At 46.4% G+C, this 17,252-nt stretch overlaps 2 protein-coding genes across 5 annotated transcripts in view; both read right to left on the bottom strand.

Annotated features, from left to right (window-relative positions):
* Window positions 1–792: 792 nt before the first annotated feature.
* Window positions 793–16,757, bottom strand: LOC127009348 (acetylcholine receptor subunit alpha-like). 4 transcript variants are annotated; one of them, XM_050882334.1, is made up of 6 exons: window positions 16,716–16,757; window positions 12,899–13,045; window positions 7,032–7,067; window positions 3,584–3,748; window positions 2,197–2,407; window positions 793–1,967 (listed from the first exon to the last, which is right to left on the bottom strand). In XM_050882334.1, the coding sequence occupies exons 1-6, from the start codon at window positions 16,733–16,735 to the stop codon at window positions 1,785–1,787; spliced, it is 762 nt and encodes a 253-aa protein (XP_050738291.1). In that variant the 5' UTR covers window positions 16,736–16,757; the 3' UTR covers window positions 793–1,784. The 4 variants fall into 4 exon arrangements, with proteins under 4 accessions (XP_050738291.1, XP_050738278.1, XP_050738302.1 ...); XM_050882321.1 differs by lacking the exon at window positions 16,716–16,757 and having other exon boundaries at window positions 12,899–13,375; XM_050882345.1 differs by lacking the exons at window positions 3,584–3,748; window positions 16,716–16,757 and having other exon boundaries at window positions 12,899–13,377.
* The window catches only part of LOC126982269 (acetylcholine receptor subunit alpha-like), a gene marked incomplete at its 3' end in the record, with an annotated part of 67,383 nt that continues 66,875 nt past the window's right edge, over window positions 16,745–17,252 (bottom strand). The window contains 1 exon segment of the mRNA XM_050834258.1: window positions 16,745–16,852. Within this exon segment, the coding sequence (XP_050690215.1) occupies window positions 16,745–16,852 (108 nt within the window).

A 17,252-nucleotide genomic window follows, 5' to 3' on the forward strand; every position in this document is an offset into this window, starting at 1 on the left:
CATGGGGAAGAGCGGATGGACGAGCTGCTGACACACACACACACACACATAGCAGCAGCGCGGAGCTCCAGTCCCTCTAGCTACACCGCAGCACGCACCCGTCTTGTTCCCACAGTACGATGGTCTTCTTGTCTTCGTAGTGTTGTAGTTCTGTCGTCGTCATCTATGCACGCTGCGTATGTCGTCTGTGTTGTAAGAGTTTCTTGTCATGTCAACATGCCGGCTGTGTCGTCATACTTGCAGCATGCTGGGTGTGTTGTGGTCCTTGCAGGGCGCTAGATCGGTTGTCTCTAATGAGTTTTGATGTCTTAACACGTCTGTTCTGTTCTATTGTAGTCAGTGTAATACGTTATTCTCGTTGTCCATGTAACGCCGTAGCTCTGTTGTCTTTCCAACATACTAGTTCTGACTGTTTTAGTAACACTCCATCTGCGTTGTCTTTCAAACATTTGTTTTGCTGTCACCTTCCTAACACAAGAGTTTGCTTGTCGTCTGCATAACATGCAAATTCATCTTCACAACACCTTGGTTTCGTTATCCCTCTCGTGATGCTTCGTTCTTGTTTTCATACAAACCAGTTTTGTTGTCTTCATTGATGCACACGTCTGCTGTCTGAACTGTTTTGCCTCCACAACACATTAGCTTCGATATCGTCTTTCTAACACACTAGCTTTGTTGTCGTCCTCACATCCATGTTCGTCATCTTCATATTGTCACTGTTCGTCACTGAAGGAAGCAACTCGGCCGTTCCTGTTCTCTTTATATGGATCACGTTTCCTCTCACCATTTCTTTGTCTTCCTCCTATGGACAAGTGGCATTGTTTTCTCCACCGCAACACCCGCTAACTTTTCCTTGTCAATGATTGTCTTCACCAGCGTTCACAAACCCGAGGAGTGTGATGGGCAGCCACACGTGGATGGTGAGTTACGTGCGTGAGACAACAGGTGTACAGTCCAGCCCGTCTAGGTGAGGGGGAGGGGTGAAGGTGGGGGTGGCGAGAGGTGAGGGCGTGGTAGTGGTGGTGGCGTTAGCTGGGGTGTGTGATGCTGACGGGTGATGGCAGGGTCAGGTATGTGGTGCTGGAATGGTGATGGCGGAGGAGGGTGGTGGTGATGGGGCTGATATGGCGAGGGTTCTGATGATTGTGACTTTGGTTAGGTCTGTGACGATGATTTTGTGCGGTGGAAGAACATGGATAAATGTAGCAATGGTCGGCTGCTGTATTTCTGTGTGAGATAGACAGATAGATAGGGAGATAGATAGATAGAGATAGACGGAGATAGATAGATCGAGAGAAAGTTTATATAGCTGAATTTTGCACATCTTTGTTACATCGCGTCATCTTAACACTGTCTTTATAGTAAAATCACAATGGTCCGCAGAAAACACAGCGCTACACACGCCGGGAAGGGAGGGAGGGTTCTCGTCAGCCACGGCGGGAACATCGTCACGAGGGTTTACAGAGCAGTACAAAAACTTCAAGCCTGTGTCCACTGTGAACTCTGAGTCTTCCACCAGAGAGCTTTGGGCGGCCACGGAGCTTTTCGGGCTCGAGCCTCGCCTGGCGTCAAGGAGAGTCTGTGGTGGGTGGTCACGCAGCGAGGAGCAAGTCTAGAGGGTTTTGTTCGGCCACAGCTGCTGTCCTCACGTGTCCTGGCTTGTGTCAATGCCGCCTCTCTCTGTCCTCTTAGGCACCTGTCTTCGGAAGCTAGTTGAGTCTGCTAGGGTAGATGGTGGTGACGGAAGGGGTGTGGGGTCAGGGGCGGCCACACAACAAAAGGACTTAGCCATTTAAGCGTTGGTGACGGTACACATCTGAGAGAAACTTGTCGAGGGGCACCCGGTCATCGTAGAGGGAGGGCGCCTGCAGGATGATGCCGGCCGTGCCCACTAGCACCGCCAGGGTAAAGATCCACAGGAAGAGTCGGTCCAGCACCATGGCCACGTACTTCCAATCCTCCTTCACCTGCAACATGACGCAATGGTATCAGTAACAACAGCCTCACTTGCCTAGTATGACATCATCTCACAAGGATATTCAAGAATGGAAGGAGACTCACTAAGTCACAGTTTGTAGAAAAGCAGCTCTGAGGCAAACATTTACAAATTACTCTATCGAAAACCAGTAACGTTATTGATACTACTAAATGAGTTACTGAACCCGCTAAAAGCCACCTTCAGCACCCCAGCAGCACCTTGGTCGAGTCCTCCTTGAGTCTGGTGTGCTCGGCGATGAAGTTGACACACCAGCACGTGCGGTGAACCTCCGGCGAGCAGTGCGGAAGATTGTGTTGAAAGGGACGAAAAGTGGGACTCTTGTCGGCGTCCTCGAGCGTGTAGGCGTCCTCGTGGATGTTGGTGGAGCCGTGGATGCGACAGGTGGTGGAGAAGGGCCCGTCCGTCATACTGGACAGAGACAAACACATTAGACGGATGAAAACACACGGCTGCAAAGACTGATGGATGAGAAATAAAGTTAATCAAAAGAAAGGAAAAGCAAGAAATGACCGGGCGTTTGTGAAATATACTCCACTGAAAATGATAATAATAATAATAATAATAATAATAATAATAATAATAATAATAATAATAATAATAATAATAATAATAATAATAATAATAATTAGTCTTTAATGTGACCAGAAATTGCTGTATGATTCCGGTGGCTACAGAGGAACAGGTGCACGCGGTAACACTGTAGAAGACGTATACGGGTTGGATACACAGGTAAGGCTGACGACGATATGGAGTTTCTGTATCGTCACTGTGAGCTATCGGTTGGAGGGGTTTGTGTCGGGCCTTTTAGTGCCTCTGAGCGACCTTTTTACGTGCGGCGGCGGAGCGAGCGCCCGTATCAGAGGGGGAACACAAGAGCCGCAGCTGCCTCGGAAACTTTTGGGAGAAAAATCAAGTGGGTTGTGGCTGAGGGTGTATGACTGACGGCCTAATGAATGGGCGCTTCCTGTTCTTGTTGTTGTGGTTGTTGCTGTGATCGTTGTTCTCGGTGCAGAAACACACTAGTGGCGGAGGGTTGGACGGGTCATTCCACAACACACACACACACACACACACACACACACACACACACACACACACACACATGCAGACAACACACACGATCGGAAAATTCGAACTACCACAACCATGCCAGAGGGGAAGAATTGCTTGCGGTGGAGGTGGTAAGGAAAGCAAAACGCCGAAGATTACGCCTTGTTAGACAGACGTTCAGGGAAGGTTCCAACCAGTAGTAGTAGTAGTGGTAGTAGTAGTAAAACGGGTAGTAGTAGTAGTGGTAGTAGTAGTACGGGTGGTAGTAGTAGTAGTGGTAGTAGTAGTACGGGTGGTAGTAGTAGTAGTGGTAGTAGTAGTAGTAGCAACAAGGGAACAGGGTCCAACGTCTACAAGAGGACACACACAACGATCCCGGGCGGGCACTTCCACTTCCACAGACGTTTTCCACGACGAGGAAGAAGAGGCCGTCAGTCCCAAGATACAGAGGAGGGTGGTGGGTGGTGGGGGAGGGAGATACACAGATCCAGCCGGGCCGCCTCACCCCCGCGCGGGAGGGTGGAGGCTACTCACGGGGAGAAGTCGTTGGGGCGGCGATGGAGAGGGGTGTCGTACGGCAGGTTGGGGTTTTCGTTGTTTTTGTAGAGGCTGTCGTCGTACTGCGGCCGGTAGAAGCTGTCCTGCATCTCGTTCCCGTTACAAGTGCTGATCATGACGCGGTTGGGCTCCAGGAACACACTGGGGGAGGGACAGTCGGGATGAGGAAGAGGCCGGAGGGAAGGAGTATGCGTGGAGGAGGAAGAGGAGAAGCAGGAGCGGCAGTGGCAGCGTCAGGAGGAGGAGGGGGAGGAAGATGAGGACCCAGAGCAGGAAGAACCGTGCCCCCTTTTCGATTCTACTATTACTATAACTATACGAGAGAGAGAGAGAGAGAGAGAGATATTTAGATCAACAGTTTGTGACACAGCGCTCTCTTTTCGTACCACCTGCGTTGCTGAGGAAGGACTGTCATTGGAAACGTTTGTGCATTTTGACATGTTGACATATGAACTCCAGCAAAGCCAATTGAATACCAAGAAGTAATGTGTACATCTCTGTTGCTCTGCTACATCGCTATTAGAAGGATGGAAGGTTCGTGTGCATGTGAATGTGTGTGTGGAGGATTCTGTGCACTGATTTGCTGCAGCACGTCTCTTGACCCACAGCTGTTCAGAAGGAGGCAAGTGCTCTGTGCCCGACGGTGCTGCGGTGAGTGGAAGGCAGAACACAGTCAAGAGAGGCAACGAAAAGACAGCCGCCATAAACGCAGCAGAAGACGCACCGCTGCAGTGTGTTCCAAGTCCACATTCAAAGCCTGAAGCTTTTACAACACACAGTGAAGCAAGCGTGGTGAAGATGGCGTGACCCTAACACGGAGCAACTGAAGGACACACACACACACACACACACACACACACACACACACACACACACACACACACACACACACACACACACACACACACACACACACACACACACACACGCTCTTGAGGCATCATTGAAAAATTAAAAAACTATGCTGTAATATCCATTCTCCTTTGGAAAGAAGCACACAACTTACTTGCATAATTACACAGCTATAGCGCTTTATTATTATTATTTTTTATTATTATTATTATAATTATTATGATTATCATCATTATATAATTTTGTTAATATTGTAATTACATTATTATTATTATTATTATTATTATTATTATTATTATTATTATTATTATTATTATTATTATTATTATTATTATTATTATTATTATTATTATATTACATGTTGTTATTATTGTAATCGTCATCGTATTATCATAACCATTATAATTTTTCATGAATTTACAAGCTTTCTTTATTAATTTCATTAGTTACCGGCGCCTCACCCGGCGGGCGGGGCAGAAAGGGCCTGGAACCCAGCGGCGTGAGTGTGGGCGGCTCGTGTGGCCGGGGAGGCGCGCGTTAAAATCACTCAAATGTATTTAAAATAGTAAAACAAATGAACCAAATGATAATTCGTGAATAAATGACAGGATTAACCAACTGAAGCAAGAACATTTTTTTTTCATCACGAGGCGTGTTTGCATCTCTCCGACCGTAACATATTGAGTCACGTAATGCCACAGCGGCGAGGGTACCGATTCCAGGACGCCTCAGTTGTAAGTCGTGTGCGCTGAGAATCACACCGCTGACCCTGAGTAAAGAAATACGAGTACGTGACATTCATCATGCCCCGCCTGCCGCGCCCTTTGACCTACGCGACTCGAGTCTCGGCAACGAGAGAGAGGAAAGAAAACAAACTTAGAACACACTTCAGGAGGCTGACCTCGAGTTACCTTCATTACCACTTTTTTGTCATGCTAACGTGTCCCAGGAGATCCATTTAAGGCATAAAGGAAGACGCGGATAAATAAATAGATTTAGAACGATTAACAGAACGCCCGCCATGGGGCCTGCTACGTCCCACACACGGACTCGCCCTTGTCACTGCTTAGCGTCACTGTTGTGCCGCATTAGTCATTGTTATTATTATTATTATCATTATTATTATAATTATTAATATCATTATATATCATTATTCATCACAATTTTATATATATATATATATATATATATATATATATATATATATATATATATATATATATATATATATATATATATATATATATATATATATATATATATATATATAGCGTTTATTACTGGAGGGTACGGGTTTATTATTATCATTACTATCGTTATTATTATTATTATTATTATTATCATTATTATTATTATTATTATTATTATTATTATTATTATTATTATTATTATTATTATTATTATTTCTACTACTATTATTGTTACTATTAATATTGTTATTATTATTATTTTTTGTTATTATTATTATTATTATTATTATTATTATTATTATTATTATTATTATTATTATTATTATTATTATTATTATTATTATTATTAATGCGACTAGTTCTACCTTTAGTACCTTTCTATATCACAAGTGGTTGCCTGAAAGCACTACCGATCTAAACAACACCAAACTACCATGAGTGAAGGCGTCTTACGTACTTCCAACGCGTCCCTCGCCCGGCCGTCAGATGCGTGAGTGAGGCTGTGGCGACACATGCACTACTATGTACACCCCCCGCACGGCGAGGTGATGGAGACTCGTGATGAATGGTGCCCGAGTCTCCGCTATGGTGGCCGCTACTACTCGTGACAGTGACAAAGCGATGCCGATGGTAGGGATGGAGGTGACTGGAGACGCTTTTATGAAAGGTGACGTGACACGGAAGACTGGCGTGAGTAGTATAAAAGCTAAGATCATGAGTGTGAATGAGAGTGAATTTGAGCTGTGGCGAGAATGATAGTGATGCTGAGACCCCCTTGTGGGTATGGCATCGGGTGAGACGATATCATACTGGTGTGTGGATGACTAAATAATCCCTCCGAGCTAAGTAGCCAAGACCATGCAGCTTTGCGAGGGCTACAGGAGGGCCCTAACTCTCTCAGCGAGAACCCACGAGCTAGGTTTTAACTTGCAGCTTCTCGGTCGCGAGCTAACCACCATACCCGCTGAGGCACCCGACACACTGTATGCAGGAATGAGCGATGAGATAAGCCAGTGGTGTAAGTGAAGGTGGCCGAGACCTGTGGCGTGCATTAAATGGACTCAGAGACAATGAACAGGAATAGGCGGTGTCAATACCTGAGGCCAATGGTGTGAATGGCGGCAACTTAGAGAGATGACTAGTGAGAATGGTATGACTCTGAGGCACAATGAGACCACTAATATGGATGACGAATGGCTGGGAACACTGATTGATGTATATTGTTGGTCTTGGGAGTGACATGGGCGTGTGATGCAGGTCGAGACGGACTAGTAACCATTGATAGAAGATTCTGATCGATAGACTTGCTTCTGGTGCCCTGGGAGCCCTATACATGCCTTGAGACGCTCCAAAGAGGAAGACAAAAGGGATGAGAACCTTACCTGTTAGGCTTGGTGTTGCCTCCTGGTGTCAACAGGCTAAAGGGGGAAGGGCCGCGTCAGTTTATTACAGTGGTGGTTAGTAGTGGTGATGGTGGTGGTGGAGGTGAGGGTTAGTGGTGGAGGTTAGTTGTGGTGGTGGAAGTTCATGGACGTGATGATATTAGGTGTGGTGGTGGCTGGGGTTATTGAGGAGAGTAGTGGTGATGTGCTGGTGGTGTGTTTCCAGGGATAATGGTGTTGGTGTGTTGCTGGTTCATATGTGGTAGATGTGAAGGGCTGTGTTGTCGGAGGTGGTCGTGCTGTGTTGCAGTGTTGGCAGTGTTGTGGAGGTGGTGGCGGCGGCGGCAGGGATGTGCACATTGTACAAGTAAGACATTCATGCTACGTGACATCAATGCAAATAAAGAAAAGTTACTCAACATTACAAAGTGTACATTAAATTGAATTTCAAAAATTATTACTTATTGGGAAAGTTAAGTTATTTATTTATTTATGTATATATACTACATGAATTGTTAATGACCAGAATTACTTAAAATTACTGTATAGTTAGACACTTAGGTTAGAAGTGTGAGAAACTTAAAATAACACCCTAAAAGGGGCAATGGGCAGCGGGTTCCTCACTCCTCGTTACCAACACATGAACAGAAAATGTATTGCCAAGGGCGCCTGAGGCGGACGTGTGCGAGTGTTGGCCGCGGTGAGGAGGCCGCTGCCGGAACAAAAAGAATACACAGGTCACAACACTGCTGGCTCAACGATATGAAACAGAAAAAAGAAAATCCCAAGAAAAGTTTGGCCACACACAAAAACAACAACATTTAAAACAAAACATACTGGAAAACATTCAGAGAACGCGTACCTGCACCAGTGTTGTAAATATATCAAACTTTGTGAATTTTTCAAGTGTAAAAACAATTACGAATTAAAAAAAATCGTTCAGGATCAGCACCAACATAAGGCCGTAAGAACACTGTTAATTGAAAATTGCAATGTAGCGGCACACGTATTAGTAAGTATTAATAAAGAGGAGCTTAGTTACGTTTTATGCAGAATCAAGCCTCAAGTATTCATACATTAGTGACGAAAGATCGGGAAGTCTTTATGTAACCAAACACTCGGCACAGCTACGTGTGCTGAGCAGGGATCAGCAGACTCCATCGAGCGCCGCTCATTAAACACTGCGTCCCTCGCGTGGTACACTGCGAGCAAACACGGCTCCATTTCCGCTCCCGTAGTGGAGTGGTGAGAGGCATCGAGGTGTTGGGCTTACACTCGTCACCTCATTTCCCTCATGATGGTCACCTCCACGAGTCTTTCTACGTATATGTTGATGCCTGAGACATGTATGATAAAATTCAACAAAAATATCGATTACCAGCAATACTGTCTAACAAATCAAAGAATCAGATACTCCTGCTACATAAAAAAATAAGATTTTTAAGAAAAAAAAAAAAAAAAAAAAAAGATAATAAAACGCGTGCAGGCAGCAGGGCAGCCCGCAGCCCCCAGCACGGGGCAGTGAACTGCACCCGGCCGAGACCTGGCCGCGGCCCCGAGCCTGCTGCCTGCACCCAGTACTGCAGAAGGAAGGGACCATTACCTTTTGAATTCGCTATGGAGGTAAAGGGAGTAAGGCGGGCAGGAGGAAGGAAAAAGATACAGTTAATTAGTGACACTGGTTCCTTCTGGCGGCGCTGGCTGCCTGAGTTTATGCCGCGCCACAGCGCTGCGCAGGGAGGGTCGCGCCGCCACTGCAGCCACAGCAAAATGCATCACATGGCAAGGCATTTCTTAAGTGTTATTTATACATTAATCTTTTGTAGGGGCCGGGGCAGCTCAGTGGCGGAGGGTTGGACTGTCAGCCAAAAGGACAGCAGTTCGAATCTCTTCCGAGGTAGTGGTGGTGTAGTTAGTTATGCTTGAGCCAGAGATATGAGGCTCGTTACATTATTGGACTGGCAGGTTTTCAGGGCAAATGATTGTCCTCCACCCGTGAGGCGTGGCCTCATTAAAGGAAAAAATAATGTTTAAAGAATAAAATTTAAGACATCTGATTTAAGGTTGCTCAGGCAAAGGACAATATAAAGCTTAATTTTTGTTTGCTCTACAATACCACAAGCTTACCGCGACTCTACGAGTGCCATTATATACTACTGGCTATTACGTCAAATGACCTACATAGAGGCGGGTTGACATAGTTGAACATCATACTTAGTGACCATTTATTATATATACAATGCAACTTCACAAGTTATGATGGTCAATCGATGGATGTCCTTTGAAAATAGCAAACTAGAAAAAACTTTTAATATTTCTAAAGAACGCTACACGGACGAGGATGACAGGTAGTAGTGGGGGGGAATCTAGAGCTGCCTTGTGTAGGACATTCGGCCTCTTGCAGTCTCCCTATGTTCTTATGTTCTTATGTTCACTTTGAGAAGTGCATCGTGGTGTGCCCCGCGGCGCTGTGACCAACTGTCTGACCCTTCCCGCGCAGCGCTACGTCTGCACTGTGGCCGCGGCTCGGTTCAGGTTTTTAAAAAGTATTTTCCTACTTATATGACAGCATTATGTATGTTGCATGACACTTAACGTTAAGGGTTTAACTAACCTATCATGCCTTTACAGCACACTGGAGAACAAATATCTCTCAACTTATCATGAGTGAGCAAAATTCAGGGGCGTGAATGCCTGAGCCACTGGTGCCAAATGAGACCCGCCACGAGACGCTCAACATCCCGGCGGTACTACCATGCCTCAGAAATTAATGTTCTTGTCATTATAGATATATTTATACAGTTAAGAAAAAAAGGCTCCAATGTTCTAATAGTTACATTAGTTAGTCTAGTGATCTATTAGAGTGGTGAGGCATGCAGGACTACTTATCACAGTGGCGCCACAGGCACCGCGAGCCTGCCTGGTGGTGCCGGCACCCGCCTCACCCGCCGCGAGTCATAACGGAATGATGAGGAAGGAAAGCGAAAACAAAGATCAACCTCGGCATGCCACAGCACGGCGAAAAGATCCATGCTACATCATTGACGTTATGCATTAAATAGGCTCTGACGCCTGCCCCTCAATCCCTTACGACTCGCGGGCCTAGCGAGCAGCGGGTGAGAAAAGTGATCCCAACGACCACCAGGACAAGACTAGTCGCTGCCGTGACGTCACGCTGCTGAGGCGGTGTGTTTACCTTTTCAGACTGCTGGTGTGCCGCGGGGGGAGAGAGAGATGGGAAGCGGTAAGCGCGAGGCTCAAACACTGTGCTCTGCCCTTGTTCATAAATTATATGGTCATGATACACTCTTCCTAGGGGATGACCAGTACTGTATATGGACCTACCCAGCTCTGTGTGTGTGTGTGTGTGTGTGTGTGTGTGTGTGTGTGTGTGTGTGTGTGTGTGTGTGTGTGTGTGTGATTGTGTGTGTGTGTGTGATTGTGTGTGTGTGTGTGTGTGTGTGTGTGTGTGTGTGTGTGTGTGTGTGTGTGTGTGTGTGTGTGTGTGTGTGTGTGCACACTAATGAGTCAAAGTGCCAGGTGTGGAACTAGTATAATTTCATCCCAAAACAAAAGAGAGCAGTGTCACAATACAATATTTAGAAATGTAATAATCTGCACGGAAGAATCTGATGTTGTGAGTCTGCCATTAGCAACAAACACACACACATATGTGGCATAAATAAAGAGAGTTGCAGTCTGGTGGCGGTGGAAGTGTGAGGTGTGGCTGTGCTCGGCCGACGCGGGGCTCCGGGCAACACGCCGCCGCCGCCGGCCTGCGGGACTGTGTCTGGAGAAGCTTTAGTTGGGAAGGGAAGAATGGCTTGTTAAAACGAAGAGTAGAACTCCGTGGCTGTTTTTTAAAAAAGGAGTTTTGAAAATTTATTAGATGTGAACGAGAATTTGAAATGGCGTGTTCGGCCATCTGTTGTAATAAGTAAAATATCTTAATTAATGTTGCAAAAACTTTGGACTATCAGATAGATGCAAGACATTTTGCGATTTTTTTTGAGAATTGTAAAGATTTTAAGCTTCGGAAAGAAAAAAATTTATGAACAAGAGGCCAGGCATCACCGGTGCGGACAAAGGTGATGTGGCTACAGGGCGTGGGTGGAGCTATAGTCTACGTGTGGTAATACCAGTACAGCTAACACACGCCTACACGGCGCCACAGCCTCGGCTGCTCACGCCACCACGGACTACTTGGGAAATTCAGGGATTTCGCCGTGGTGTGTGTGTGTGTGTGTGTGTGTGTGTGTGTGTGTGTGTGTGTGTGTGTGTGTGTGTGTGTGTGTGTGTGTGTGTGTGTGTGTGTGTGTGTGTGTGCACACACACACACACACGCCTTTATTCCAGTAAGTGTCCACCTGGGGCGGTGTGGCCTCGCGTGAGCAGCGGAGGCAGCGGCCCAGCCTAGCCTAGGTTACTAACTTTTAGTCAAGTCTGTTCAAAGGCGAGCGTAGGAAGAGCAACTTGTGCCTTGGAGCCAAAGTAAGTGACGACTGTTTGATGCACAGGAACTGGAAATTGCGTGACACTGAGGACGAGGACGACTGAGAGAGGACAGGCTGCATCGTCCTATTTTCTGCTGTGGAAGCGGAGATTCGAAGCGGCGCGAGTATTATTACTGCAATTAGAGAAAGTAAGGCTCTCCCATTACTTCAGCAACAAGTCTCTTGTTAGAAGTAAGCTCCCTATAATTACCCGCTACTAGCCGCTCGTTAGTGCTTTACAAGTTAAAAGAGAAAGGTAAAATACTAAATTCTTTGGTTAATTGTCTGTGGCTTCGAGCTCTTGCCCCGGCCGCTGGGCCTGGTGGCTGGGAGGGACGTGACCGCAACAAGTAAGCCCCTCATCGTGCTTATTTTGCAATATTTTGTGGCTACCAAGACCCCGGTAACCTCCATGTCGCTCATGCTCTTGTCATTATTGGCTTCTTCCATCGACATTACTAGAAGACTTGTGTTTATATTTTGTGAATTACGACACGAGCTGCAAAATGGGCTATAAAAATGTTGGGTTTAATCAACCAGATCGGATTGCATCTCACTCAGTAAGATTCACAACCCTTTGAACAGACTTGTGTAGTCATCCTGTTTATCATAAATCAAGGAAAACTGCGACCATGAAATGAATATGTATACACAAATATGTGTATCAGTCTAAATATACACACATAAACATATCTATAAGGATTTTATATACACACATACATGCGTATATCTAGTTTATGTACACATATACTCTTATACACATGTGAAGATCTACATATGTACATACATAATTATACATTTAAAGGCAACATTATACTTTTACACGCAGACTGAATTCCCCATACACAGGCTTCAGCTAGGAGAGTAGAGCCCAGGGGTGTGCCGCCGGGGGGAGGGCACGACGGCCCCCTACGGCCCGCCACTCGTGATGCTCAGGAGGTCTCGACTCTGCTACAGGAAGCCTCACCAGCCTGTCCCCATGTCTTGTCTCACTCTGCCTCACGCATTCAACCACCGGCCACACCCACACGTTCCCTTAGAGATCCACCTCGAGAACGCTGGAAAACCCTCACCAGAGCGCCAGTGCCACAACAGATACACTCCCACTCACCACCACTCGCCACGACGTCTGTGCATCACCTCCCCGCCTTGCACGCTGCCCTAACACTCTGCCAGTAGCCACCCTCCCTTCCTCACATCCACACCCTCCTGTAGACACACCCACAACACCATCACCCCACCAAGGGCACTGCAGCGGCCGCCACCCTATGCAGCAGACGGGGCACCAACACCACTTGTCATCCTGCTGGAAAAATGCCCACAATTAGCCCTCTCCGATGTGTCCCCCTCCCCCTCCGCCCTGCCCGACCGTACCTGTGTTTGTTGAGCTGGTACTGGGGCCGCTTCATGATGAGGAGGCGCGGCAGTATGTGGATGAAGACCCTCCTTACCCAGGGCGCCATTTTATGTGTTTGGGGCGACCGGAAGTGAACGTTGAGCACCAGAACCGTCACACATATACTGCGGGACGGGGCGGGGCGGGGGTTGAGAGAGAAGAAAGTTTGTGAGTGTGTATCCGGCATAAGAAAAACAAACAGCAACAATGACTATCTTACTGGGACTAAATTAGATCACTGTATTTTTTGGATCTTCTGTATTCTTGTTGGGAGCAGCGTTTTTTTCTTCTTCCTATTCCCTTTACCTTAAGAAATACTGGCTATAGATGCAATACTTAAGCTTAGATGGACAGTTTGATAATCATGAAGCAAGTGAGTACATGGTGCAATTAGATCAACCTTTTTCTTTAGGAGTCTTCTGTATTCTTTTTGAGAGTAGCGTGATTTTTTGGCCTATCCCCTTTGCCCTAAGAAATACTAACTGTAGATGCGATATTTAAGCTTAGGTATACCACTCCACCACTCCTCTTTACTCTTTTATATAGAAGCAGTGATTAGCAGGCTTTTTTTCAGTCTTCTTTTTTTTTCTTGGCCTTGAGCTGTTTCCTTTGCTGTAAAAAAAAAAGAAAAAAAAGATACGGTTTGATAATTACGAAGCAAATGAGAAACTTAAAACTGCTGGTCGTCATCACACGTGTCCCGTCCTCACGAAAGCAGTAACAAGCCTTGGTAAATATTTGAAGTAACGAAGCTAAAACAAAGCCGAGGGAAAGTATAGTAGGCTCGTTAACGTCTCCAACGACGAGTCAACGTTGCCGGTGAACAAATGGCTCCATAAATATCACGAGAGGACGTAAATGACTTTCATGGCGGGGACGTTACATTCCTTACTACAATAAAACGGTGGGATCGGCGCATGACAACCCACAACTCTTCCAGATGGTTGAGAAACACTCGAATACGCCCACACACACAATAAGCAAGCACGCACGCACTCACCCATCACGCACTCACTCGCTCTTTCATTCTCTCGTCTCTCTCGTCTCTCTCTCTCTCTCTCTCTCTCTCTCTCTCTCTCTCTCTCTCTCTCTCTCTCTCTCTCTCTCAATATACAACAGCTTCACGGACGGTAAATTCCCAAAACCACCACCAACACTGCTAACACAACCACCTCCTCCTCCTCCTCCTGTATCTCCAAAATCAATCTTCATTTCTATGTATACAATGAACAAGCACACAACGCCACCCTCCAGGCTCGTCTCACGCCCACGTGCATATCGAAACTGTCGCTCAATTCCACCGCAACAGAGGCTCACACACACACACACACACACACACACACACACACACGCCCCCGCACCCTCACCCACCCAACACCTTGATGTCTCCCCGCAACCACAGCCGCTGCCCTTCCATCCCCTGCTGTAGGTTTTCCGCGTCTCGCCCAACAATGCAGCTCAATAGCCTTCATCACACGTCTCGGCAAGTATTGGCGTGCGGGAATACCATTTTCACCTTCAGAACGAGGTGACGACACAGACAAGGGCAAGAAAAACGGGTGCTGGAGGAGATTCGAAGAGCTGGGGGTGATGGTGATAGTGGTGGTGGTGATGGTGGTGGCGGGTTCGTATGCAGATGCTAGGAAAAGAGAGGGTAGAGGGGTGGGAGATGGGTGGTGGAAGGGAGGTGGAGGAGCGGGGGAGGGATAGCGGAAGAGGCTCACAGTCCTTGGAGGGTGGCTGAGAGGGAGCCTTACTCTCTCTAATGGATATTTATGGAAACAGCACAACCGCTAACCCGGAAGCAAGGCAGGGCGGGAAGACGGAGGAAGAGGGAAAATGAGAGAGAGAGAGAGAGAGAGAGAGAGAGAGAGAGAACATCCAACACCAGCCACGTGAGCGAGGAAGGGTCAGGCAGGCGACTGGTTCCAATTTTCTTAACTTTCCTCATCTCCCATTTGCTCCTTCCATCATTGCATCCACCTCGGGGCGACAGGGGAGGAGGAGGAGGAGGAGGAGGAGGAGGAGGAGGAGGAGGAGGAGGAGGAGGAGGAGGAGGATGGGGAGGAGAAGCTTTGTGAGGCTCATGATTGGGTTAGGTTCGTCCATCCTTGGCGACTCGGCGGCTAAAATCTCGCCTAATCAGTGAACAAGATTAAGCTGCCAAAGTGCACGGACAAAGCCTCCCCGCTGAGCATGGGGATCGCTGGGGAAGGTGGGGGGTAATGAGAGGACCCTGGGGAAGCTAGTGCCACCATTCCCCTCCTTCACCCCACTCCAGCCAATTATTAAGGACAAGAGCAAACCCAAAGCAACCCTCCCCATGCCATTAGTGTAAATTTGGGGGTTAGTGTGCCCTTCCTCATACTTCTACGTCCCAAACAAGACAAATAAGACGCCTGACGATAAAGGAGCAAACTAACTCAACAAACGTCTTTAAAAGCAACTAAATACATAAGAATACAAGAGATAAAAAGCTTGACGATCACCACGTTTTCCGTTAAATGAATGTTCGTTACACACGTTTAACACTACATCTGCTGTCACCACAATCATTATCACCACCATCATCATCATCATCACCATCATCATCGTCTTCCTCCTCCTCCTCCTCCTCCTCCTCCTCCTCATCGTATTAATCATCATATTTAATTTTCTTTCAGTTGCCAGCATGAATCGTTACACTGACGTTAAATAGTTAGGCTTAATTTAGCGTCTGATTTGAATACACACATTATAACTTGAGGAAAAAAAATGCTCTATAATATTTTCGTTCCTTCAGGTTTACAACGAAAAAAATAATAGTAATAAGGCAGCACAAACGGCTCCCACAATAATCTGCTCGTGATTTACACAAAGCCGATCCCTGCGGCTGAAAGAACTAAAACAAATAATTAATGTTTATTGATCTTGAATCTATTAGGATTTTTTTTTTTTCGGTGGTTCTTTGCTGATGGCGGCGGTGGTGGTGATGGTGGTGATGTTGATGGCGGTGGTAGAGGTGATGATACTACTAATGATGATGATGATGATGATGACGAAGATGATGGTGATGAAGATTTTGCTGTTGTTCTTGCTGTTGCTGCTGCTTCTGATGTTGCTGCGCTTGGTAATATTCAGTCCATCTTGTATTATTTTCTTTATCCGCACAAAGGAACACGTGCCGGGTTTACTACAAGCTGTATTGAACGACGGATTCCCGACGGCCCAGACGGAGTATTTCCAGCGTCAGGCGACAAATATATAATGTTTTCAGTAAAATTATAAAACGCAGTATTGTTTTGGTGTTATCAGATGTGAAAACCGGCTCTCGTATCCTTCCATCAGCACAAAAGTGTATTTTTTTCATGCCAGATTTTCAAGGCTCGCCAAAACCTGAAATACCTGAATGCCAAACCTTATGATAATATATTTTCGGGAACGAAAAAACGAACAGCAAACAAATTGTAAAGTCCCGAATTCCAATTACGATGTATGTGGGTCAATGTTCATCACTTTTACAATAAAGTTAACGTAATACCGCCCGAGGAGCACACTGGGCCTCCACAATTATTTAAAAATATTTTTCTCTTGTTTTATGAACAAATATTAATTAAGCTTTTGCTGCTTTTACGGGGATGATAAAAATGAATAGGCAAATACACATTTAGCAGCGGCTGAGTAAGTGGCAGCAATGCGAAGTGTACAGCCAAGAGCAATGAGATGAATACTTTACACAGAGACCTTCCCTTCCCACTCCACCACCCCCCACTCTGTGGCCCCCCCCCCCCCCCCCAAGGCCCCACTGCGGCTCACCTGATTGAGACGAGGATCATGGCGAATATGAGGTACTTGCCGAGCAGATGAACCACGTGGGAGTTGGTCGTGATGATTTCCACCACGAGCAGGAAGAACACGTGGAGAGAGATTATGATGGAGATGCTCAGAGTTACCTGCGGGAGAGGACAGGTGTGAGGGGCTGCGGAGGGGGGGGGGGGGGGGGGGGTGGCCCGGGCGACCCTGGCACAGTGACCCACATGGGAGGCACCTGCTGCACGTGGCCCGGCAGGTGCTGCTGTACACACACACACACACACACACACACACACACACACACACACACACACACACACACACCCTCTCTACGAAATGTAATGTTTGTGGAAAATGCCATCATATTATCAGCCTAAATATCATGTGTTGTGTTAAATTATGAATGAACAACAAAACTTCTTTCTTAAAACTCTCTCTCTCTCTCTCTCTCTCTCTCTCTCTCTCTCTCTCTCTCTCTCTCTCTCTCTCTCTCTCTCTCACACATACATACATACATACATACATACATGCACTCACACA

Source organism: Eriocheir sinensis, chromosome 4 (genome assembly GCF_024679095.1).
Source record: "Eriocheir sinensis breed Jianghai 21 chromosome 4, ASM2467909v1, whole genome shotgun sequence".
NCBI lineage: Eukaryota > Metazoa > Arthropoda > Malacostraca > Decapoda > Varunidae > Eriocheir > Eriocheir sinensis.

What these genes read in the sequence shown, in the direction of transcription:
- LOC127009348 (XM_050882321.1), bottom strand. Translation starts at nt 13,107, where the DNA reads ATGCCGGATACACACTCACAAACTTTCTTCTCTCTCAACCCCCGCCCC. An exon ending in TACCAGCTCAACAAACACAG is followed by an intron (nt 7,068 to 12,898) that starts GTACGGTCGGGC and finishes TTCCCCCTTTAG; the next exon opens with CCTGTTGACACCAGGAGGCA. An exon ending in CGCCCCAACGACTTCTCCCC is followed by an intron (nt 2,408 to 3,583) that starts GTGAGTAGCCTC and finishes GTCTCTGTCCAG; the next exon opens with TATGACGGACGGGCCCTTCT.